The 25,216-nt window shown below is 45.2% G+C and overlaps 1 protein-coding gene across 1 annotated transcript in view; it reads right to left on the bottom strand.

Moving 5' to 3' along the window:
- The window catches only part of Shcbp1l (SHC binding and spindle associated 1 like), a 31,629-nt gene extending 17,669 nt beyond the window's left edge, over positions 1-13,960 (bottom strand). Inside the window, exons 1-6 of the mRNA XM_021199122.1 lie at positions 13,542-13,960; positions 9,632-9,781; positions 5,031-5,242; positions 2,197-2,283; positions 1,909-2,127; positions 418-523 (exon numbers count right to left, since the gene is read on the bottom strand). Of these exons, the coding sequence (XP_021054781.1) occupies positions 418-523; positions 1,909-2,127; positions 2,197-2,283; positions 5,031-5,242; positions 9,632-9,781; positions 13,542-13,904 (1,137 nt within the window). The 5' untranslated portion in view covers positions 13,905-13,960. The remainder of the gene's footprint in view (positions 1-417; positions 524-1,908; positions 2,128-2,196; positions 2,284-5,030; positions 5,243-9,631; positions 9,782-13,541) is intronic.
- Between the last annotated feature and the right edge of the window lie 11,256 nt (positions 13,961-25,216).

Below are 25,216 nucleotides of genomic sequence, written 5' to 3'. Positions count from 1 at the left end.
GTTAGTTTTCCCAGCCAGCATCGTCAAAATCCTTTGACCTGTGGCCCATCCACATGTTCCCTTTATATAATCTTGTTACAATATTCATTAGTCTATGCTGTAGCTGTGGCTGCCTCTTTACTTGGCTGGATCTCTATCTTGAAATCTATGAAATGTATGGAGAGCCAACGCTGCATGTCTGTCCCCGCTGGCTGCAGTCTCTCTTGTGGGTAAGTTGCTTGCTCACTGGCAACAAGGCTGTGAAGAGCTGTCAGTGCTTATCTAGTATCTGTAAGCCAACACCCAGTCGGGCTAAGGAAGAAAGCAGGCATTATCCCAAGTCAGACAAGAACGCTCCATGGGGCTCTCCCTCAGTGCCGGTGCCGGGCGGGCGGCGCACACTGAGTGGACAGACGCTCAGGGGAAAGTGAGTCTTACCATGTCTGTGGTCATCACTTTGGCTACGATGTGGGTTATTGTCTTCCCAAAGTCTCTCTTCCCTTTTCTACGTCTCAGAATCCTCGGAAAGAAAGGTCCGTGAACTCTATAGTAAAAAAAAAATGTGTGCATAGATTAACATGGAAAAACCTCAACCTATCTTCACTTTGTAAGCTACCATGGTTTATTGACCACAAGCACGCTAAGAACAGTGGGCAACTTGAGAACATCTAACAAGAGCTCTCATATCTAGTTATTTAAGTTGTTTTTGTTTGGAACAGGGTATCACCATGTAGGCCTGGCTGCCTGGAACTCTACTTGCAGACTAGCCTTGCCCACAGCTCACTGAGATCCTCTTGCCTTTGCCTCCTGAGTGCTGAAACTAAAGGCGTTCACTATCACACATGGCCAACAAGATCTTTTAGATAACTTAGGTTTAAACCCTTACATTCTAAAATCTTTTCATTTTTAACAGACTGTTCTTTAAGATGGAGAAATCTGCATGTAGCCCACTCTAACCTTCGCTTTGGCCCCTCTGACTTTCCATCACAGTAGGGGAGGTCCTGATTTTATTTCTTAATTTACTCTTGCAGACTTATACAAAGCAGGGGTGGGTTGTATCTTGTGATCTGGAGAAGTAAAACGTTTTGGGACATATTTAAATTTTTAAAGGTTTATTTTGTCTTTATGTGTAGATGTGTGTCTGTGGGAGAGGGGCCAGAGACAGAAGTAGGGGGTCACTTCCCTTCACCCCTTCCTGAGCTGTAGTCATAGGAGGTTCTGAGCCACCTGACACGGTGCTGGGAACTAATCCCAGCTCTTACAATACAGCAACTGCTCCCCACTGCTCAGCTGCCTCCTCAGCCCCCACGGCTTTAGAAACCATTAGTGAAGAGGTTGGTTTGCTTCTAAGGATGTGACTTATGACCCCCAGCCTGGGCCCCTCTGGACAGAGTGATCTCTGTAACGTCGGCCTTTGCCACTTCTACTACCCTGGTCCTCTCTCTCTTGACTTTTTCTCTGTGTCCTGATTCCAGGAGGGGAGGGCTTCGGGGTAAGGACTGATTTTATCATTCCTGTTAGCTGAAAGAGATGCCTCCTTTCCTGCAGACAACACATTTACCAGTCACCTCCTCAGATTCAGTCTTTGGGGTTCACTGAATCTTTACTGCTTGATGATAAGAGAAATAGCTAATATGACAATAATTTTCCAATGTACTTAATTTAGTAACAAGGCATCATTAGTACTATCCCGATTGCTATTTTCGTTGTTGTTGTTGTTGTTGTTGTTTTTGAAACAGCCTCTCGTGTAGCCTAGGCTTGCTTAGCTCCAGATCCTCCTGGCGATCATAGGCAGGGGTTATAGACGTGCGCCTTCTCATCCACCTTCCTAAACTATTTTAATCAAGCTTGTCTACGGGCTGGAAGCCACCCCCAGAGAGTCCCCATGCTCTGCTCCTCTGCAACTCTCTCGATAGACTCATCCTTTACCTCAGCCGCAAATCTTCCCACATCTTCAACAGCCCGCAGAGCATCACTATCTCATAGTACTTTTTCCAGCACTCGACGGCCTCGGCCGCAGACGGGTCTTCTTTAATGTTACTCTGGTACTCGATGAGCTCGAATCGCTTGTTTTTGTACTTCTCTAGCGTTTTCTTGAAGCGCTGCGCGATGGGGCCGGGGATTGTCCCGTCCTGGATGTCGCACCACCTGGAAAGGAACAGTGAGCTTTACACGCTCCCCCTCCCCCGCAGCTCGGCCGCTCTCCACTCTACTTACAGATTAATTCTTTCTTCAATAAGGGCAGTATAATTCTCACAATTTTCTTCATCATCCCAGTCTCTCCAAAGAAAATCATAAAAAAACCTACAATAAACCAAATTAGAATGACCGTGACTAACAACACCTAGACCATGCTCAAAGCTTCTAGAAAATTTAATGTCAAAACTTAATGATTCTTAATTTTAAAAAGTTGCATTTATTTGCTTAAAACACTCTCTCTTATTCACCACCATGTGTACTTGTAACACAGGGAACAGCTTGTGGGAGTCTGGACCGACCTTCCACAATAAGAGTCCTACGCTTTGAATTCAGGTTTGATGGGGCTCGCTGCCAGACTTAGCACCAAGTACCTTTACCCCGAGTCACCTCCATGACTGCTCATTTCATCTCCCCACACCTTAATTTTTGCCAGGGCTGGAGTTGAACTTAAGCTCCCCCCCCACACACACCAGGCAAGCACTCTATCCTTGAGCTATACTCCCAGCCCAAACCTTCATTTTCTTAAAGAAACTATTTTGAAATACTCTATGAATGAACCAATAAGAGATCACACTTTAAATATTAAATGGCCTAGACTATATTTTAGGTTACTAAAGGTAAGAGTACCGACTGAAGTTCTGAAGGTCCTGAGTTCAAATCCCAGCAACCACATGGTGGCTCACAACCATCCGTAAGGAGATCTGATGCCCTCTTCTGGTGTGTCTGAAGATAGCTACAGTGTACTTAGATATAATAATAAATAAATCTTAAAAAAAAAATAAAAAGAAAAAGAAAATAGCTGGTTGGTGGTGGCACATGCCTTTAGTCCCAGCGCAGGAGGCAGAGGCAGGAGAACCTCTGAGTTTGAGGCTAGCTTGGTCTACAAAGCAAATTCTAGGACAGCCAGGAGTATACAGAAAAAACTCTCTCTCAAAACATCAAAACCAACCAACCAAGACAGAAAGTAGGTGGGGGGAGGCAGAGGCAGGGGGATCTCTGAGTTCGAGGACAGCATGGTTGACAAAGTGAGTCCAGGACAGCTAGATGATACACTGAGAAACCCTGTCTCTGAAAACCAACCAAGCAGCCAAACAAACAAACAAAACAAAAAAGAAGAAAGGAAGGAAGGAAGGAAGGAGGGAGGGAGGGAGGGAGGGAGGGAGGGAAGGAAGGAAGGAAGGAGGGAGGGAAGGAGGGAGGGAGGGAGGGAAGGAAGGAGGGAGGGAAGGAGGGAGGGAGGGAAGGAAGGAAGGAAGGAAGGAAAAGAAAATTATGTTTCTGAAGTAAGATTATAAAATTCAGGTTTTAAAATGTCATAGATTTGAGCTATGACTGTTCAACAAAGAAATAATTTGTAGGCTGGGCAGTGGTGGCCCATGCCTTTAATCCCAGCAATTGGGAGGCAGAGGCAGGCAGATTTCTGATTTCAAGGCCAGCTTGGTCTACAGAGTGAGTTCCAGGACAGCTAGGGCTACACAGAGAAACCTGTCTCGAACAAAACAAAACAAAAATAATAATAATTTTTACAATTTAATACAATTGTATGGGCAAATAACATCAGAAAAACATAAATATATCATAAATACTGTTTTGTTCACAGGTAGCTCTGCTCAAATGAAGTCAGCTTGTAATAACCAATCACACTGTGTATAGTGACATTAGTGTTTGTAATGTCCTCATTGCTAAAAAAAATGAAATCAAACATATTTCAGGTGCTCTCTTGGTCACTTAACTATCAACTTGACACAGCCTAAAGTCCCTTGAGGAAGGACTATCAGGAGTGATTGCCCAGATCAGACTGGCCTGTGGGCAGTTTGTGGGTTATCTGCTCAATTGTTAACTGCTGTGAGGGCCTGGCTCACAGTGGGCTACATAAGAAAGCTAGTTTCTCAGAGCCTTCAGGAGCCCACAAGCAGCGCTGCTCCAGTGTCTGTCTGCAGGTTTCTGTCTACTCCTCACTTCCATGACAAGATGTGCCAGTCAAATAAACCCTTTCTCCTCTAAGCCGCTTCTGCTTTCAGTGTTTCATCAGCACAACAGACAGGACACTAAGACAGACAGACGGCCAAACACACAAGTGGGCGAACTGTCTGGAATGTGTTTCCTTTTTGAGACAGGGTGTCATTAGACGAGGCTGGCCTTCAGCCTCCTACACAGCTGATGAACCTTAAGACCCTCCTGCCTCCACNTCTCCAATGTTCAGACCACCCATGTCTATCACTGTACCCAGCTTCTAGAATTCAGGGTTTTGTTTGTTTTAATTTTTAGATTTACTTATTTGAGGCAGGGTCTCTTGAGACAGGGTGTCATTAGACGAGGCTGGCCTTCAGCCTCCTACACAGCTGATGAACCTTAAGACCCTCCTGCCTCCACCTCTCCAATGTTCAGACCACCCATGTCTATCACTGTACCCAGCTTCTAGAATTCAGGGTTTTGTTTGTTTGTTTTAATTTTTAGATTTACTTATTTGAGGCAGGGTCTCACTATGTCACCCTGGGGGGCCTGGAACTCATTATATAGACCAAATCGGTCCCAAACTTATAGAATTCCACCTATCCTTGCCTCCTGTTAGGATTAAAGGAATTCACCACCACATGTGGCTTTATAAAGTACAAAATAAAAACAGGGCAAAGCTTTTCTAATATCTAATACTTGTGCAATTTGTGACCGACAGAGTTACACATAATTGTGTTAATTACACATATATTGTGTTAATTAAGAATGGGTAAATTGAACCCATTAGTCTCAAGTCAATCAATAAATATCAAGTGTTTCTTTGAGCACAGCTCAGGCATGACAAGAGCAGCTGGATAAGGTAAATGAAAGTCTCAGGAGTGAGAAAGCCTTGTTACCTTACAGCTTCCAGGGCTAGAGCAATGTCTTGGACGTCGGCGTCCTGCCCGTCCACCGGATACACCTCCAGGAGAGGCACGCTGTATTCCAGCTCGCCCAGAACCTCGTCCACCAAGTCCCGAGGGATATTTGCAATGTTAGAAGAAAAGGGCTCAGCCACAGAAACTGTCACTTTGAAACAAGACAAGTTCTGGCGGGGTTTACACGTCACCTAGGGAAAATGTCATACAGTAGGTAACTGCAAATTCACCAAAGTCACCAGGGTCTAGTCACAGTGTCCATTTTTCTAAATTCTTATGACTTTTCTTGCAACCAGCATACTGATAATTCTGGATAGACATTAAATACCAACAGGTTTTCAAGCACCTCTTTTTTAATATATATTTATCAGTTTATTATTTTTTGTTTTGAGTTTTTCTAGACAGGGTTTTTCTGTGTAGCCATGGCTGTTCTGGAACTCACCCTGTAGAACAGGCTGGCCTTGTACTTAGAATTCCATCTGCCTCTGTTTCCAGAGTGCTGGGACTAAAGGCACATATCATAAGTGCCGGGCTTCAAGCATCTCCTTAAAGGCATTAGCTTTAAAATTTCATAAAGAGAATATGTTGTGCTGGATAGTGTTATGCCAATTTGATATGGGCTAGATTCATTTGAGAGGAGGGAGCCTCAACTGAGAAAAAGCCTCCATAAGATCAGGCTGTAGGCAAGACCATGGGGCATTTTCTCAATTAGGATCCTGGGGGAGGGTCTAGTTTGTTGTGGGTGGGTCCATTTCTGGGCTGATGGTCCTGGGTTCTACAAGAAAGCAGGCTGAGCACATGATGGTGAACAAGCCAGTAAGCAGCACCACTCCATGGCCTCTGCATCAGCTCCTGCCTCTAGGTTCCTGCCCTGACTTCCTCCAATGGTGGACTATGATGTAGAAATGCAAACCAAATAAACCCTCTCTTCCCCAGCTGCCTTTGGTCGAGGTATGTTTAAAGAAATATTGTTTACATTATATCATTTGTAAATGAAAGACCATTCCAAAAGGACATTAAAAAGTCCTTGGGCTGAATAGATTTAACTTTATAACTTTGTGGAATTAGTTCTCTCCTTCCATCTTTACTTGAGTCTCCAAGATGGAACAGGTTGTTAGGCTTGTTCACAACTGCCATTCCCTGCTGAGCCAGCTTGCCAACCACTCAACTTCACTTTATGAAAATTTAAATTTCATAAAAGTCACTGTGAACACCCGTACTAGCTAGCTACTTCTTGTTGCTGTGATAAAAATCCCATGACCAAGACAACTTATAGAGGGAGTTGTTCATCTGAACGTGTAGTTTTAGATTGTGTAAGAGGCATGGCAGTGGGCTGCCGGATGAGGAAGCTAAGGAATCACATTTCCAAGCACACACAGGAAGCTGGGGGATCTGGAACTCGGATGAGGTTCTAAACCCTCAAAGCCTGTCTCCAGGAATGTACATCTTCCAGCAAGACTCCACCTTCTGGACGGTTCATAACCACCAACTGAGGTCCAAGTGTTCACACACACGAGCCCAGGGAGGACAGTCCCCTTCAAAGCACGACCACTTGAAAAAAGCCTTTTGTACTTTGAATCACAAGCGTGGGTGTGTGCAGGTGCCCACGAGGCTAGGGTGCTGGATCCCTCCAAAAGCTGGAGTTAGAGGCCATTTCAAGCTGCCTGACATGGGTGCTGGGAAACAAACCTGAGTCCTCTGGAAGAAATACAAGTGCTGTGTTTCCAAATTCTGTTCTTCAATGTCTGACTGGGGTGGGTAAAATAATGGCCCCTACAGATGCTTGGAACCTGCCACTATGTTGCCATTCCAGCAAAACGGTCCTTGCAGCTAGATTACCCTGGAGGACAGACATGAAAGATGGTTCTGGACGACCCAGCCACGGCCATGACTGTCCCATCTGTCCGTTAGGAGAGGGAACAACCCTTCTGGTCTGGAGAGCTAGCTCCACGGGGATGCAATGACAACTTGAGCTTGAGGATGGGGAGAAGTGCCACAGCTGGAGAATGCAGGGAGCTTCTGAGGCTGGCAAAGGCACAGAAACAGATCCTCATCCCTGTTTCTAGAAAAGTCTGCCATTCTGCATGCACCTCACTATCAGCTCCGTTAGGCACACAGCATGTCTCTGATCTATAGTTAGAGGATCTAGCACTCTTAACACACCAAACTTATGGTCATTTGCTGTGGCAGAAACATAAAAAATAATGAGGATTGGGGTGTAACTCAGTAGTAGAGAGCTTGCCTAAAGTGCATGAAGCTCCGGAGTTAAGGGCTAGTCTGTCTCTCTTTGTTGGTCTCTCTCTCTTTCTCTCTCTCTCTCTCTCTCTTTCTCTCTCTCTCCCTCTCTCATACACACACATGCAGACACGCACCATAGGTCTCTAGAGAGGGTGACAGATTTGGGTCCATAGGAATAAATTCTTGTGACTTTAGAATGGAATGCACCACACAGTACCGCTGAGACTTGGCTTCAGTAAGACTCAAGAAGCAGAGAGAGACAGCAAGCAGGTCTGAGCTCACTTTTTTCACACAGCATATATATTTTAATTGCTTTCAAGTAATTTGTGATGTGATAAGTGTCAAGGTGCTACACATCCACTCCAGTAGTGACTCGCTCGGCAGGCCTAAAAGACTGGAAGCAGTCCCGAGGCAAAGAGTTTCACAGAAACTTAGCCTCCGGGAACCTTGGCATTCCCATAGCTAGAATGCCCCAGATTTGTCCCTGAGAAATTGTGGAGGGTCTTGCATGCTTTCTTACAGTATTTTCCTGGATAAGAGTTAGAAATCAAGCTGGGTGTGGTGGCGCACGACTTTAATCCCAGCACTCAGGAGGCAGAGACAGGCGGATTTCTGAGTTCGAGGCCAGCCTAGTCTACGGAGTGAGTTCCAGGACAGCCAGGGCTATACAGAGAAACCCTGACTTGAAAAACTAATGTAAAGAGAGAGAGAGAGAGAGAGAGAGAGCGAGAGAGCGAGAGAGAGAGAGAGAGAGAGAGAGAGAGAGGGAGAGAGGGAGAAATCTCAGGGCAAGCTTAGCAAAGTATACTTAGAATCTTCATTACAGCCAGGTATAGAGACTACATTGCATATTAGAAGTTGGTGAATTCTTCTGACAAATCGAGATTCCCTACAGATACTTAAAAGAACAGTCAAGTTACTCTCATATGCAAGAATTTACCAAGGCCTAGGAAATAGGGGGGTTGTGGTATTGCATTATTCATGAGAAGGTCTGCTAGTGCAGAACCCCCTGGTGCTAGCTCTCACTAGGCTCAAAGGAGTAGCACAAATTGTGACTCGGGTGTGAAATCCTTACCTGTCATTAGCTGGCTCTAGGCAGGGCTGTCTTATCTTTCCTGTAAACACTGCCCGGTTCCTGCCAGCCCTTTGAAGGCGTCCCTCTGTTGTGTCAGATACTTCAATGCACCTTGCCTGCTGTGACACCTACCCCTTTGTTTTCTGTATCATATAAGACTGGTGTTCAATTTGTGACAAATTACATCCAGATACAGCACTCCCTTGTGTTTGTCTCTGTTTGTCAGCCTTTTCTTGCCAATTCCATGCCCACCTGTAATGGGAACCCTGAAATTTTTTCCAAGGATTGAGGGAGGCTGACTGGGGGCATCAAGGTTTTTCTTGTGACTAAAGCAACACACTTGAAACATCCCTCTGGGTCATGGAGACGCTCAGTGGCTGAGGGCTTACCATTGGGCTTAACTCTCTGACTTTGAGCCCTAGAATGCACACAACGGAAGGAGAGAAGCGAGAAGCAACTCCTGAAAGCTGTCTTTGGGCCTCCACATATGTGCTGTGGTATATATACATGTGACTAGGCACTCACATACAAATGTTTTTTAAAATGTAAAAGAAAAAAATTGAAAAAAATCTCTTGGAGGACAGTAATGAGTGTAATGTCAATATTAATTTCTATACAAGGATAATCATTTGTAAGGGACTCAAACTTATGACACCAATGTGCCACACTCTCTAGCCTGTGGACTAGTGGTGCATCTGAAGCTTAGGTAATGGCTTGTAGGTCAGTCACACTGAAAAGGTCACATTTGACAACAGTTTCCACATCAGGTTTTATTTCCTCATCTCAGTGACTATATATAAAATTCAGATAAATATGAGGGCCTAGTAGACCATTTGTAAAAGCCCAACTTACTAGTTTTTCAAGAAATACAGTTTTGTGGGTTTTTGTTTGTTTGTTTGTTTGTTTGGGACATGTTTTCTCTGGGTCGCCTGGTCACCCTGAATTCTGTATGTAGGCCAGGCTGCCTTCTGAATGCTTGCCTCTGTCGCACTCGTGCTGGGAGTGCATGCCTGGCAGGAAGGACATTTTTGTTATTTTTACAGTATTTGGGTGTCTGAGACTGGCTGATGATTACTGTTCAGGGCTACCAGATCCTAGTCCACTGTTAATTGTCCCCATAAACCTATGCCAGTGTTCATCTTTGTCTACTCCCGCACTCTCCAGTTTGATAACCTGCATGAGTACTGCATCCAGATGAACAGAATCACAGCTCAGTCATAACAGGGTCTGCTAGTTTCATTCAATGGACAACGTGAGGAAAACATACCTCGACCAGGATCCCAACAAAAGGGATGGACGCCTCTTCATATTTCTCAAAGAAGAGCTCCGGGTTACTCTTCCAGACTCCCAGCCATCTGTCCTTCGCTTTCAGCTTCTCCAACAGGTATCTACTCATAGCTTCCTCTGCATCTTCTGCCTAATGAGAGACAAGACACAGCTGTGCAGACGACCACTCGAGGCAAGGAGCTGGGAGAGGCAGCTCTGAGAGTAAGGAGCTGCAGAGCAAGTATGAGATCTGAGTTCAATTCCCAGAACCCCCATAAAGGTGGACGGAGACAAACAAGTGACTCCTAAGCCGGGTGTGGTGGCACATGCCTTTAATCCCAGCACTCGGAGGCAGAGGCAGGCGGATTTCTGAGTGAGTTCCAGGACAGTTAGGGCTACACAGAGAAACCCTGTCTCAAAAAACCAAAAACAAACAAGCAAACAAACAAACAAAACAATAAAACAACCAAGTGACTCCTACCAGCTTTCCCAACCTCCACAGTATGCTGTGACACCCCTCTCCCATCTCTCTCTTTTTTTTTTTTTTTGTGCCACCACGCCCGGCCCCTCCCCCCTCTCTTATATACACACACACAAGCACAGATAATTTTTTAATTCGATAAGTTTTAAATATATAGACATTTATAACAATTTTTTTACCTGAAAATATAACCAATATTGCCTTAAACAGTGAAAAAATTTAAAAAAATTATCATATATTTTAAACTAAAACTGTATTTCACAGTAACTCATAAGTGTGGAAAAAAATAAAGAGATCTTTTCACTCATGCCACATTTTCAGGTAGCTTATTAATCCACCGGGCAGAAGGAGTGTGATCGTGGAAATCACAACAGCAGTTTTAACACACATAGGAATGTTTGATGAACTTAAAAAAATGGCATTGACTCCTTAATACATTCGGACTCAGGCTTCGATCCCAGTACGGAGGAGGTCAACGCGGAAGAACTGGGTGTGAGACCAGTACCCAATACAAAGTGAATTCAAGGCCAGCCTGAACTGCATGAGACTGGCTCAAAAGCCAGCCAAACAAAAAATTCAGCACATAAAAAGTTTAAATTGCGGGCTGGTGAGATGGCTCAGTGAGTAAGAGCACCCGACTGCTCTTCCGAAGGTCCGGAGTTCAAATCCCAGCAACCACATGGTGGCTCATAACCATCCATAACAAGATCTGACTCCCTCTTCTGGAGTGTCTGAAGACAGATACAGTGTACTTACATATAATAAATAAATAAATCTTTTTAAAAATTAAAAAAAAAAGTTTAAATTGCATTCCATTTTATAAAACAAGAAGTGTATTGAACACTCAGTAAATATTTGCCCATTTGACTTTTAAATTTAAAGTCAGACACACTTAAAGGGTAAGTAATCTAAACTGTTATGAAATTCATTAGACTATACTCAATGATGGAATAATTAATACAAATATTTCCACATATTTTTAGCAGACATGGCCTCCAGTCCTCAATATCTGTGTAAAAACAGGTCATTTACACAGTCTGAGTTGTCATTTACACAGTCTGAGTTGTCATTTACACAGTCTGAGTTGTATGGAGGATGTTTTTTAAATTAAAAACATCCCCTGTCTCTAAGATAAGCAAAACTTATGAGAAACACAAGAAGTACATGATCATCATGGTGGGGACATCTGTCCCTCCACCTTTCCAGACAGAGGCAGGAGGGCCATCACTAGCTGAAGGCTAGACTGGACTACTCAATGAGCTTCAGGCAGCCAGGACTTCATAGTGAGAGACTTTCAAAAATCAAAAGGGGAAAAGAGAAGGAGAAGGAAGAGGAAGAGGAGGAAGAGGAGAAAGAGGAGGAAGAAGAGGAGGAGGAGGAGGAAGAAGAGGAGGAGAAAGAGGAGGAGGAAGAGGAGGAAGAAGAGGAGGAGGAGGAAGAAGAGGAGAAGAAGGAGGAGGAGGAGGAGGAGGAGGAGGAGGAGAAACAGAAAATGCAAAAGCAACAATTTACAATCAGCCCCACTCTGGCAAGAGTGAGCACTGCTGACCTTATGCCCTGTTTCCTCTCAGTAATTTTTCTGTGTGTTTATTCACCCACCCACCTGTCATGCCCACCTCCAAGCTTCTTGCTTTTTAACCTAATTATAGTATAAGCATGAATGTACAACTGCATAGTTTTCCACTGTGTGAAGCCATGAAGTTCTTTGTGGGTTATTTTTGTTTGAGATAGGATGTTGCTGGGTAGCCCACACTAGCCTCAAACTCAGGGCGATCCTCCTGCCTGAGCTTCCTAAGTGCTGGGATTACAGGGGTGTACCATGATGCCTGCCTCACTGCAGTTCTTTATGGCTCCATCCTTTCTTCCTTTCTCCAGGAGTTCAGGAACTGCGTCAATAAAAGCAGGGCATCAGCATTTGGGAGGCAGAGGCAAGTGGATTTCTGAGTTCGAGGCCAGCCTGGTCTACAAGGTGAGTTCCAGGACAGCCAAGGATATACAGAGAAACCCTGTCTCGAAAAACAAAACAAAACAAAACAAAACAAACAAAAAAAGCAGGGCATGTGTTTGGTATTGGGAATCAAATACTTCAAGCACTCTGCCACTTGATCTAAAATTCCAGCTATTTCATTACTATTGAAACAAAAATCTCACTATTGAGATTGACCTAGGTTAACCTTAAACTCACAATTCTTGGGCTCCAGCATCCTCCCAAGTACTGGGATGGGTGGGTGGATTATTGTGAGTTCTGGTCCAACCTAGTCTACATAGCAAGTTCCAGGATAACCCTGTCTTAAAAAAAAAAGAAAAAGACAAGGCATGAGTCACCATGCTCAGCCAATTTTTATCACCATCGCTGCAATGAATATACTTGTATACAAATTCTTCTGCTATAAATAAAATGAAGTATTAAAATGTACACTATTTGTTCTGTTTGGTGTTTTTTTTGCTTTTGTTTTTGAGACAGGGTTTCTCTGTGTAGACCAGGCTAGCCTTGAACTCAGAAATCCGCCTGCCTCTGCCTCCTGAGTGCTGGGAGTAAAGGCGCGCGCCACCCTGTTCGGTGTTATCAGGTGCTTTCCATACAAAACATCTGTCTACATCTGTGACCTGCTGACTGGGAACCATTCTTGGGACATCTTACGCCTGTTTTTATGTGCACCTGTGTATTCACACCACCCTTGCGCCTGATGCCTGGGAAGGCTCAGGAGAGGATCTGGGATCCCTTGAAACAGGAATGGCGGATGGATGGGAGTCACCTTGTGGTTTCTGGGACAGGAAAATTGATCTCTCTACAAGAACAGCAAATGTTCTTAACCAAGGAGCCATCTATCGAGCTGCCATTTTCACAATTCTAACGTAATATTAGCTTTATGTATGGGCCTAATATGAACTCTAAGATGTATTAAAAACTGGGATGCGTTAACAATGAGACATGTGGACACTAGGGTGTGTGGACACTGAGCTCTGTGTATTTAAGTGTGTGGACAGTAAGATGTATGCCTCCACGGCATCATCTTTTTTTTTTTTTTTTTAGATTTATTTATTATTATATATAAGTACATTGTAGCTGTCTTCAGACCCACCAGTAGAGGGCGTCAGATCTCACTACAGGTGGTTGTGAGCCACCATGTGGTTGCTGGGATTTGAACTCAGGATCTTCAGAAGAGCACTCAGTGCTCTTACCCGCTGAGCCATCTCGCCAGCCCACGGCCTCATCTTTTAGGAGGTGTCATTTTAACTGACAATTTTGTATAACAGGTTAGTCAAGTACTCTAGAGCAGGAGCCGAGGGTCTGGGCAACGACTAAGGTGGCCAAGGTGGCATTCTGTACCCCTTTAATCCAAAAGGCTGTTTTGAAGAGACAGATTTGCTTTTCCTGCTGTGGGAAAGACCCAAGCCTCCCCGAGCTGGCCCCTCTGCGGCTTCGCACCTTCGAGCCCTGTAGCACCTGGTCGCAGTACAGAGCCACCTTCTCGCTGCGCCACATGCCCCTCATGGGGGATGCACAGATCGGCGGCAGGGGCTGCGCCTCCTCCTGGTCCTCAGGCACCGCGGGCACGGGCTCCTCGTCACCTGCTTCAGCTTGAGTGACCGGCGGGAGCTGGAGCCGTCGCCGTGCCGCCTTGCCCTTCACGGGGCGCGGGGAGGCCACTACCGAGCGCACGGGGGACATGAGGCCCCTGGCGGGCGCGGCCACCGAGTCCCGGAGGCTGGCTAGGACAGTCTGCTCCGCTGGCGAGCTGTCACTCCCGACCGCGGCCTCGGGCTCTGAGGTCGTGGCATCCGACTCCATGTCCGCGCCGCAGCCGTTGGCCGCCTTCCCCTCGTGGGACCACGCAGCCGGTGCGCGCTCCGCCGGCGAGCACGTGCGCAGGCGGGAAATGAAGGCAGGTGCGGGGGCGGCGGGAGCACGCTGCGCGGGGGTGGGGATAGGGGCGGGGCCCTGCCTCTGACCCCGCCCATTGCTCCTTGGAATCGACTAATGGCAGAACCTAGGACTCCTTGGTCTGCCACCCCCCCTCCCCCCAACCCTTAGGTCCTGAAACATTTCAGGGCCAGACAAGCTTCGAAGTCCCTAGGTAGCCAAGGATGACCTTGAACTTCTGATCCTCCTGCCTCCACCTCTCAAGTTCACAGGCCTGCCCCACTCAGTGGGGCGGTTCATTGCCTGCTAGACAAGCACTCTACCAATTGAATAAGATCCCCAGCTAAAGGAAACAGTTTTATTCTAGGAAGCATTTGTGGCTGGGACTAGCTGGTTATTACCAGAGAAAACTCTGCCGATATGTAGGCACCTGGAATCACCTTTCCACGGGGATCTCAGTTTAGGCGTCCCTTCATATCTTAAACAAATTGCTCATTCTTTTTTTTTTTTTTTTTTGGTCAAGATGTGGTTAAGCCAACGGGACAAATCAGTCTGTGGAGCTGCTCAGAATTCTCCGTGTTGGGTGTTTAACAGTACTGCAACCCTTACCAACACGGATTTCAGCAGAGGCGACGGTGAGCAAGCTGCATTTTCCTAAATGCTGCTCAAGGCCTTTGAAGACCATCAGGATTCCAGTTTCCGGTATGTGAGACTGCATGTGCATTGAGCCTGTTGGAATACCGGCTGTTTACTCTAACTGGACTCTGTGCTGGGGCCCACAGCTCCCGAGCTGAGGTGCCTTGGGAAAACACCTGCCTTCCCTCTCGCTCACTTGGAAGGACACTGTGTGAAGTTGTGAGTTTATTTTGAAGGAAACGTTCCCGTTCGTATTGCGTTACTGTAGTGCAGAAAACAATTAGGACTTGAATTATTCTGTATTCACACTTCACTGTATTTGTCTGGAGTCTGTGACCTTCTTTAAAGTGGTGCCATTGGGGCTGGAGAGATGGCTCAGTGGTTAAGAGCACCAACTGCTCTCCTAAAGGTTGTGAGTTCAAATCCCAGCAACCACATGATGGCTCACAACCATCCATAATGAGATCTGATGCCCTCTTCTGAGGTGTCTGAAGACAAAAACAGTGTACTTACATATAATAAATAAATTAATCTTAAAAAAATAAAATAAAATAAAGTGGTGCCATTATAACCACCCAAGTCCACCCATTCAAATAAAATCTATTACAGGGCTGGTTTTCTCCTCTTTTAATTCATTACCTCATATGTGTGTGTGTGTGAGAAGGGTCTTACTGTGCAGTCCATGCTTGTCTGGTGTGTTGTGTAGACTGAGCCTAAAGCTTGCAGGGTCCTGCATCTGCCTCCCAGGCACTATGGTGGTAGGTACCCGCTGCCACTCCCTGCTTACTCCTCTTCCTCTTCCTCTTCTTCTTCTTTAAAGATTTATTTATTTAGTCTTCAGACACTCCAGAAGAGGGCGTCAGATGTCATTATGGATGGTTGTGAGCCACCATGTGGTTGCTGGGGTTTGAACTCAGAACCTTTGGAAGAGCAGTTGGTGCTCTTAACTGCTGAGCCATCTCACCAGCCCCCTGCTTACTCTTCTTATTTTATTTTAAATACTTTGTTCCTCCTTTCTTTAAAAAATAATTATTTTATTAGTATTAGTTTAGCCCTTAAGTTTAGAGTAAAAAACCATCATGTGAGTTAGTTCAAAGTGTTTAAAATTCAAACACAGCACCAGTTTTTGTTTCTTCCGGAAACAGACAGATGTTTCATAGGAACTACTAAGTGCCAGACAGACACCGGGTAGATGCCAAAGGCGTGCAGAAAGACACAAGGTCCCCAACCCCAGTGAAGTAGACAGCAGCCAGCAGACAACAGCACGTGTAAGAACCATGATTATTACATACATAGAATGTATTACATACATAGTATGTATTACATACATAGTTCAAAGCCATACTACGCTGGGGCTGGAGAGATGGCTCAGCAGTTAAGAGGGTTCATTGCTCTTCCAGAGGTTCAGGGTTTGATTCCCAGAACTCACATGGTGGCTCCTGTTCCAGAGAATCTGATGCTTTTGTGCCCCCTGTGGGTACTGCACACATATGCTACATATACATACACACATGCAGGCAAAACACTCATGCACATAAAGTAAAATAAATAAATATAAACAAGAACTCCAAAGCACGGAAGAAAACATGATTACTTCCCAGAGTCATCAATATTTAACCTGAGTCTTTTTAAAAATAACTTTTAGTGCTGGACAGTGGAGGCGCACACCTTTAATCCCAGCACTTGGGTGGCAGAGGCAGGTGGATTTCTGAGTTCAAGGTCAGCCTGGTCTACAGAGTGAGTTCCAGGATAGCCAGGGCTGTACAGAGGAACCCTGTCTCAAAGAAAACAAACAAACAAACAAACAAACCCCCAAAACCAAAAAAACAAAACAAAACAAAAACCCTTTTAGAGCTGGGGTAGATTAATCCCAGCTCTTGAGAGGCAGAGGTAGGAGGGTCTCTGAGTTCAAGGCCAGTCAGGGCCACAAAGTGGGACTCTTAACTACAAATTTTTTAAAATTTAATTTATGAAAAGGACTACATTAGCAACTTCAGATTGCCAGACTGTTTATTTCCCCAGAAGTATTGATTTATATTTCTGTGACCAGATAAAATTCCCAGTGGAGCTGAGTTTTGAAAGAGAAGTAAGTTGTAGGCAACACAGACAGGAGTAAAATAGAAGGGAGAATGGTGTGAAGAATGCAGAGCCACTGGGAGGCAGAGGCAGGCAGGTCTCTGTGAGTTCCAGGACAGCCTGGTCTACATAGTGAGTTCCAGGACAGCCAGAATTACAAAACAAGACCCTAAGTCATTAGTCACTCTTACAAAGGATTAAAAACACTTCTGGCTTATAAAGGAACAGTGTGGAAGAGATGGAAAGGATGCAAGATCTGGAGGATAGGGAGGCGTGCTATGAAACCTGTGTTCAGGACATCACGTGGTACCAGCTGTTCGTTCCCTTCTGTGTTGTAGCATTAAATATAACAGAAAAGCCATTGGTTACACCCAAAATAGTCGTGACGCTATTACACCCGTGGGAACTTCTGGCCTGACATGTTGGTACTATCACATGCAGGGTCAATAGCTAAGCAAAATTGTTGGAGACAGTTCTCCACCATCTGGCATTAGGGAGGGAGATAGGATGGAGGGAGATTCTAGTTCAGTACAAGCTTGATTTCCTCATATCCTTCAGCTAAAACATCTGGTGTCTTCAGCCAAAGGGACTTACTCTGGTTGAAGCACAACGGGCAGGAAAAGCAATAACCTTTGGTTCATGATGCTTCAAGGATCCCTTGGCTGTCTTAGTTAGGGTTTCTATTTCTGCGATGAAACACATAACCAAAAGCAGCTAGGGTCTGGCCTATATGTCCTGAATCATAGTCCATTGAGGAAAGCCAAAGCCGGAGCTCAGACCAGGCAGGAACCTAGAGACAGGAGCTGATGCAGAGGCCATGGAGGGGTGCTGCTCACTGAATTGCTCCTCATGGCTTGCTCAGCCAGCTTTCTTTTAGAACCCAGGACCATCAGCCCAGGTGTGGTCCCACACACATGTGTCGTTAGCAAGGAATCCATCACGTGTCCTTTCACGTGCTTGCTTTAGCAGATCATCCTCTCTCCAGTGTCTGCTTCATCGAAACACTCCTTCCCAAGTCTGCCTTAGCCTTTCACACCTGTGTCCACTTTAACAAAACGTTCCTTCGCGTCTTTGCCCCAGCAAAACACCATCTAACATAACTGACTTTCCAAAGAACCCTTGAGTTTCCACTTCAACAGTGACCCATTTTTAAACTCCTTAGCTACTGTTTTTCTATCCTCTGGGCGTTCTTACAGCCTGAACCACACTCAAGGGTCAATATTGCAGAAATAAACATTATTAGAGAGGCTGGACAGAATCTCTGAGGGCTTATCATCATGGATCCCAAGTATGTGCCATTTGGTTGCTAAGACACAGAAAAGAAACACCAGAGAAGTCCAATACACTAAGAAAAGATCCAATCGCTTCTATCAATTGCTTTGTCAAAAGAGAAATATTAGGTTAGCGGTTTAGGGGAGACACTACTCCACCTATCCCCCCCATATTTCACATTTGCTATGAAACATTCAGCCTCCACATCCTGGGGTGCTGCTGCTCCCTAGAGCCATTGCAGTCCCTTCACCTGTGATGGGCTTGTTCTGTTAGGCTCAGATCTAAATCCAAGCACAGTGCTCTAGCCTGCCACGCTAGCCTCTAAGGTGGGATTCCCAGTTCTCACAGGCTTCTGGCGAGCACTGTGGGCCTTGGATTTTTATTGGTCACATCCAACTGATGGGCGGGTCAGTAATTTTGACCCTTAATATACTATCCCCCTCTCCCCAAGGAAGAAGTGAATACTGAATACTCCGGGGGTAGTAACTGTTCCACTACGAATTATAGCTTAATCATAGTTCTTTTAACCTGTACTACTTTAGCATTCAAGTCTCTTGGGGCTGGCATAGCCCGGTCCATCAAGGACCAACTTCCCCACATTCCTAGTCTATGCCTCTTTGTCCTAAGGAGGGATGGGTAGGTACATTACCCAGTTTCTCTGCTTCCACAGCACTTGGACTGTCCCCATCCTCTCCCACATTCCATCGCCTCATCACCTCATGAGCTGGGCTCTTCCTCTGTTTGTTCAAAAGTGAATTCAAGAGTTCAGGTCCCGACTAATTTCCTCAGTGTTACAGTTTCCTGCCGTCGCCAAGTCCCAATCTGCATGATGCTTCATCATGGATTTTCCTTCTTTCAGTTGAGCTTCGGGACGGTAGTCCATCACTTCTCCCTGGCTTTCTTCTTCCTCACTATCCTTTCCATGATTCTTAGTGTCTAACCAGTGAGAGCTGTAAGAATAGCTGGAGGGATACAATGGGGCGTTTCCAACTTCTGTGCTGCAATGGGTATTTGTCCTTTGTACTAACTCGTTCCCTTTCTGACACTGCTCACTTGTATTTTAGCTAAGACCTTCCTTAGCACAGGGCTGTCATGTTATAAGCTTTCAGTCAGTGCACAGCTACTAAATTCTGTAGCTCAGTGAGTCTATTTTGTGCTATTGTTGTTTGGGAGGTGTTAAAACATCTGCAGGGAGGGGGCCTCTGTGCTGACTCTATGGGTTGTCTCATGATGAACAAATTTCTTAAGATTTTATGTAACAGTTACACTCCATTTTCTATCAGAAAAAGACTTCTGGTCAAAACTCCTTTCTGGCTCATTGTGGAGCCAAACCTAGGCTTGTAATCTTTCAAATCTGAGGTCACTGAGCACACAGCTCTTCTGCATCTCTTTCCCCCCTTTAAAAAGAAAACAGACACTGACACCGAGTGACAGCTGGCTTAAGGCAAAAGGGAGGATAGGTAAGCATTTCCCAGGTCAGAGATCCACTCAGAATGAGTTTCCGTAACACTTCCTTTTTATCTTTGGAGGAACTAGGGTTGAGGAGCAAAGCAGTGTCCCTTGACATACACACCAAGGTACAGGACCGGCTCCTGAGTGACAGAACCAGGTCTGCAACTAGGGGAAGCAAGGAGCTGGAAGATTTGCCATCCTGTTCTCCCCATGGTCACTCCTGAGCTCCAGACACGGTCTTGCTATGTAGTGCAGCTGTGAACAGCAGGCCTGCCTCTTGTCTTCCCCGTGCTGGGATCAAAGGCGAGCACTACCATGCCCAGCCCTAGTTGTGACTTTTAGGATGGCTTTAGGTGAAACTGTGGGGCCAGAATGAATGGGAATTGAGAGATCCCAGCGGGAGCAGGCTTGCTCTACAGAGAAGGGAGGCAGTTAGGGTGGTTTACAGATAAAGGTTAAGTGCCTGCTCCACGGGCAAGCTTGCTGCTGGTGAGTTATCAAGGCACACAGAGTCTCCAAGCTGAGTTCTTGTTGAGGAGAGAGACACTGAAGATATTATTTAAAAGACGAGTTATTAAGCAAATGGGAATAGACATCACCTATAAACCTATACAGGACAGCTAGAGACATGGCTTAGTAGGTAAAGGTGCTTGTTAAGCAAAACTGAAAATCTGAGTTCTATCCCTGCATTCCACATAGAAGGCACTGGATTATATATGCAACACACACACACACACACACACACACACACACACACACACAGACCAATAAGAATTAATAAAAAGCAAAAATATAAATATAAATATGTCATAGCAACATTATTAGTATCTTAGGATTTATATTGCTGTGAGAAAACACCATGACCAAAAGCAACTGTGGAGGAAAGGGTTTAGTTCAGCTTACAACTCTCAGGTCACTGAGTGAAATCAGAGCAGGAACCCAAGGCAGGAACCTGGAGGCAGGAACCGAAGCAGAGGCCATGAAGGAGTTTAGTTAGGGGTACTGGAAGGAGTAGGGTGAAAGTTTGTGGCCAGTGCCTGCACCACTGAACAAAAGCATTCCCACCAAGCATTAAATGCTCATGGAGGGCTGGTTCCCCGTGAGTTCCTCCCCCTCCACGACAAGGTGATGATGGTCTTGACCATGTGCTCTATCTGTACTTTGCGCTCAAGATTGCAACAACCTTGTCAGTCAGGGAAGTCCCTCCCAGACTTCCTCTGGCTCTTACATTCATCCTTCCCTCCTTTCAGGATGCTTTCTGAACCTTGGGAAGGTGATATGCATGTCCCACCCGTGACTGGGCCTTCAACAGTCATTCATTCTTATCCCTCCCACCCCCCTCCCCAGACAATGTTTCCCCAAGTAGCCCTCACCGTCCTGGAACTCTCCTGAGTAATTGGGATTAAATGTGTGTGCATGTACCACTACCTCTGGGCCAGAATTTATTTTTTTTGGGGGGGGAAGAAGGGGTTAAGAAAGGGGTTCTCTGTGCAGTCTTGGCTGTCCTGGAACTCACTCTGTAGACCAGGCTGGCCTCGAACTCAGAAATCCACCTGCCTCTGCCTCCCAAGTGCTGGGATTAAAGATGTATGCCACCACTGCCTGGTCCAGAATTTATTCTTATACCAAGTCTTTGCAGTCACCACAGACTGCACAGTCAGAAGGTTCTCTGACCAACGCCGACCCAGTGCTAGTCTATGAGCACGATTGTTGTTATTTAGAAGGTAATTTGACAGGCTACATAACTTTTGTTTTGTTTTGTTTTGTTTTTTGAGACAGGGTTTCTCTGTGCAACAGAGCCCTGGCTGCCCTGGACTCACTTTGTAGACCAGGCTGGCCTCAAACTCACAGAGATCTGCCTCTCTTGACCTCTTGAGTGCTGGGATTCAAGGGGTGCGCCACCATGCCCAGCTGCCTAACTTGTTTAGTGGTAAAATTTATAGCATGAAGCATGGTAAGTGCCCTGGAGAGTGGCCAAGCCTGGCGGGTTCAGCGGGGGGCGTGGGAGCTGGATGGCAGATATTTGGGGGGAGGCTCATCCCTAAGAAGATGTTTGCCTAAGGACTTGTAGGATGACGACAGGAAAATCTTGGGCTTTGGCTACTGCAAATATAAGGGGATCATTTTTCCATCGGCAAGTCATCAGTAGGCACACACACACAGACAAAAAAAATCTATGAGGACATAAGGAACCACTCCAGTTTAGGGACTTTAACATTAATATATTATTTTATTTTTTTTTTTTTAAGATTTATTTATTGTCCTACGTAAGTACACTGTAGTTGTCTTCAGACACAGCAGAAGGGCATCAGATCTCATTACGGATGGTTGTGAGCCACCATGTGGTTGCTAGGATTTGAACTCAAGACCTTTGGAAGAGCAGTCAGTGCCACTGAGCCATCTCATCAGCCCCATTAATATATCATTTTAAAATCTACTATTTGATAAAGATTTTTTTTTTTTTTTGCAACAGGATCTCATGTTATTCAGGCTAGCCCCAACTCACTAAGTACCTGAGAGAATGACTTTGCATTTCTGAGCCTCCACCTCCAGAGTGCATGCAATCCCCAAGTCATTTTATCTGGTGCTGGGCATGGAACCCAGCCAGGGCTTCCTGAACGCTAGACAAGGCCTCCACCAACAGAGCTACACCCTAAGCCCATAAAAAGTTGCACAAAGCTTACATTTTTCAGAGAAGACGTAACGAGCGCATGTGGAGAGTTAGGAATTTTGAAGTTTTGTTTGGTGGAAACTTCCTTTTTATTGTTTTGAAGGGGTACACAAGAGGATGTTGGGAAACGTGACTGGATTTATTTTTTGGTTTTCTCAATTAAACGAATTAAAAAAAAACTTTAAAAAAATCTTTCCAATTAGCAACGGATTCCTAAATAGTCTATTTTTTCCCCCGTCTTGGCACATCAGTTTTTTCCTTGCCCTTAATTCTGCCCAAACTCTAATAACAGATATTCCTGGAAGGTGGGATGCTTCAGAATGACTCTCTGGTACGTGTTGCCCCTCCATCTGACCACAGGGGGGCACTGGAGAGCTTTGGGGAACTGGTGCAAGCCCCAGTCCCAAAGGGCTGGGCGCAGCCTGAAGCGTTCCTGCTCCAGCTCTGACTCAGAAGTCGGCTGTGCAAGCTCAGACTTCTAACCGCCAGCACTTTAACCTGTGGCTCCCTGTTCTGCTGAGGCTTCAGCCTTTGACGGCCTGTGCTGACCCCTCCATACTTGTTTAGTTTCCTCTTTCAGTTCTTTTCGAGATAAATACAGGTCTTAAATCTCATTCTGTATAAACTACATAAAAGGCTCGCCGTACTATTTAAGGGCACACGGCACTAGAGAGAGGCAAGAAGGACCCAAACTAAATCTCCGACTAAAGCTACCCCAAAGAAAAGCTAGCAGCCCACGCAGGTCTTCATAGTCGGCAGAGTACTTGGATTTCTGTCTTCATGGAAAAGGTCTCTAAGCACACGAGGTTATTAGTCTCGCATGGAAAAGAGCAGAAATTCCTAATAACAGGGAAAGCACTCAGATGAAGTGGAGAAACCATTGAGGGGGCAATTGACATCAACACACACACACAAATAAATACACTTACACGCACAAATACACGCACACACGCACGTCAGACACGTACACAGACACGCACGCGCGCTAAATATTTGGACACATAGGCAAACATAACAAAAAGATAGGAAAATATAAGACGTTATTCAGCTGTAGCCTTTGCAGAGGAGCAGTTGTATCATAGAGAACATGGTTATGAAAAGGAACTTCATATTTCACCTTATATAATTCTATATTGCAGAAGCACTCTAGAGTAAAACTTTTGTTCATCTTGTTTTTGTTTTTCACTTTGAAGCAAGGTCTTCCTAGATTACTTTGCTTTCTCTCAAAGCTAAAACCCTCCTGCTTCAGTCCTCCGAGGGCTGGGATCTGAGGTGTGTGCCACCATGCCTGTCCTCCTGGGAGCATTCTCTTGTTTCATCTTCTTCTTAACCTGGTAAAATATCGGAAAATGAGTATTCATTACTCTATCATGTGTATTTATGGCATTTAAAGACATTTTGGACCAGCTGGAGACACTCTTAGTGACTAAGAGCACTTTCTGGTCGTAGAGGATCCCAGTTCAATACCCAGCACCCACGTGGGACAGCTAGCTCCCAGCAACTGTAACTCCAGAGGATCTGCCCTCTTCTGGTCTCTGCGTCTGCATTAATATGGACATACCTACACTCAGATACACACACACACACACACACACACACACACACACACAAAGACATACACACATACATAAATTTATTTTTTTAAAAAAAAGCATTAGAAGGCCGGAACACTGGCGTTCATTTATAATCCTGGAGGGTTATCAGAGCACAAGGTCAGCTTGGTCCACAGGCATACATGCAGGCTGAATGCTGTATACATAATAAATAGATAAATCTAAAAATAAAAAATAAAAATAAAACTCAGAAAGAAACAAAAAGACCTGGGATATAAATCAGGTTACAGAACCTGACTACCATGTTGAAAGCCCCAGGTTCACTCCCACAGCACAGGGGTGTGTGTGTATGTGTGTGTATCAAATTGTAGCTCTTTGTCTTCGTTTTGAAGCCTATTGAATTGTATGGAAAAGGAAGAGGGTCATTACACTGGAGGAAGTGAAGTATTTCCTGGAGGGAAAGGCTTAGGTAAGTCGACTGTTCCTCATGCAGAATTGTAAGCCTGGAATTCCCGGGGAGAGGCTGCCCCGAGGACATTGACGGAGACAGAGAACATCAGGCAACATCAGGACGCTGGTCAGTATAGACTCAAGGCTGACTGTGTGAACACAGCCCACTGTTAGCTGTGTAACCTTGAGAAATGTATTTGCCTTTCTGAAATTCTATTGCTTCATCTGTCATGGGGAGTAGTGGTAGAACACGCCTCATTGGCTGGCCGTGGTAATTAAGTGACATAAAATGTTCAAAGACCTTAAAACTGGGATTGGTCCATAGGTGTGTTCAGATAATGCAGCCTGCTCCCCAGGTCAGCAGCAAAATGGAATTCTTAACTTTCCTATCTCCAGTTATGTACATGGACCCACCAAAGACCCAGGCTGTGCCACAGAGAGAATGCTTCCACGCCGCTTCAGGCGGTAATGCGGATCAATTTATTGGATCAGAAATAGGATGAGTCTGCATTAAAATATAAGAATTTGAAAGTGAGCTGGGTAGTGATGGCTCACGCCTTTAATCCCAGCACTTGGTAGGCAGAGACAGGTGGATTTCTGAGTTTGAGGCCAGCCTGATCTACAGAGTGAGTTCCAGGACAGCCAGGGCTACAAAGAGAAACCCTGTCTTGAAAAACCAAAAAAAAAAAAAAAAAAAAGATTTTGAAAATGATGCATTAGGGGCTGGAGAGATAGCTTAGCAGTTAAGAGCGCTAACTGCTCTTCCAGAGGTCCTGAGTTCAATTCCCAGCAACCACATGGTGGCTCACAACCATCTGCAGTGGGATTCGATGCCCTCTTCTGGTGTGCCTGAAAACAGCTACAGTGGACTCATATACATGAAATAAATAAATCTTTAAAAAAGAAAGAAAGAAAATGATGCATTTGAAATACCCTTTTCAAGGTAGGTGTATTAGCTACTTCTCTCTCTCTCTCTCTCTCTCTCTCTCTCTCTCTCTCTCTCTCTCTCTCTCTCTCTCGTACTGTGTGTGTGTCTCATGACCAAGACAATTTAAGCAAGAATTTATTTTGGCTTGTGGGTCTAGAAGAATAAGAGTCCATGAGAGCAGAGGCATGGTGGCTGAGAGCTC

The sequence above is a fragment of the Mus pahari genome, chromosome 5 (assembly GCF_900095145.1).
Source record: "Mus pahari chromosome 5, PAHARI_EIJ_v1.1, whole genome shotgun sequence".
NCBI classification, from domain to species: domain Eukaryota; kingdom Metazoa; phylum Chordata; class Mammalia; order Rodentia; family Muridae; genus Mus; species Mus pahari.
This window is presented reverse-complemented; position numbering and strand designations above follow the sequence as displayed.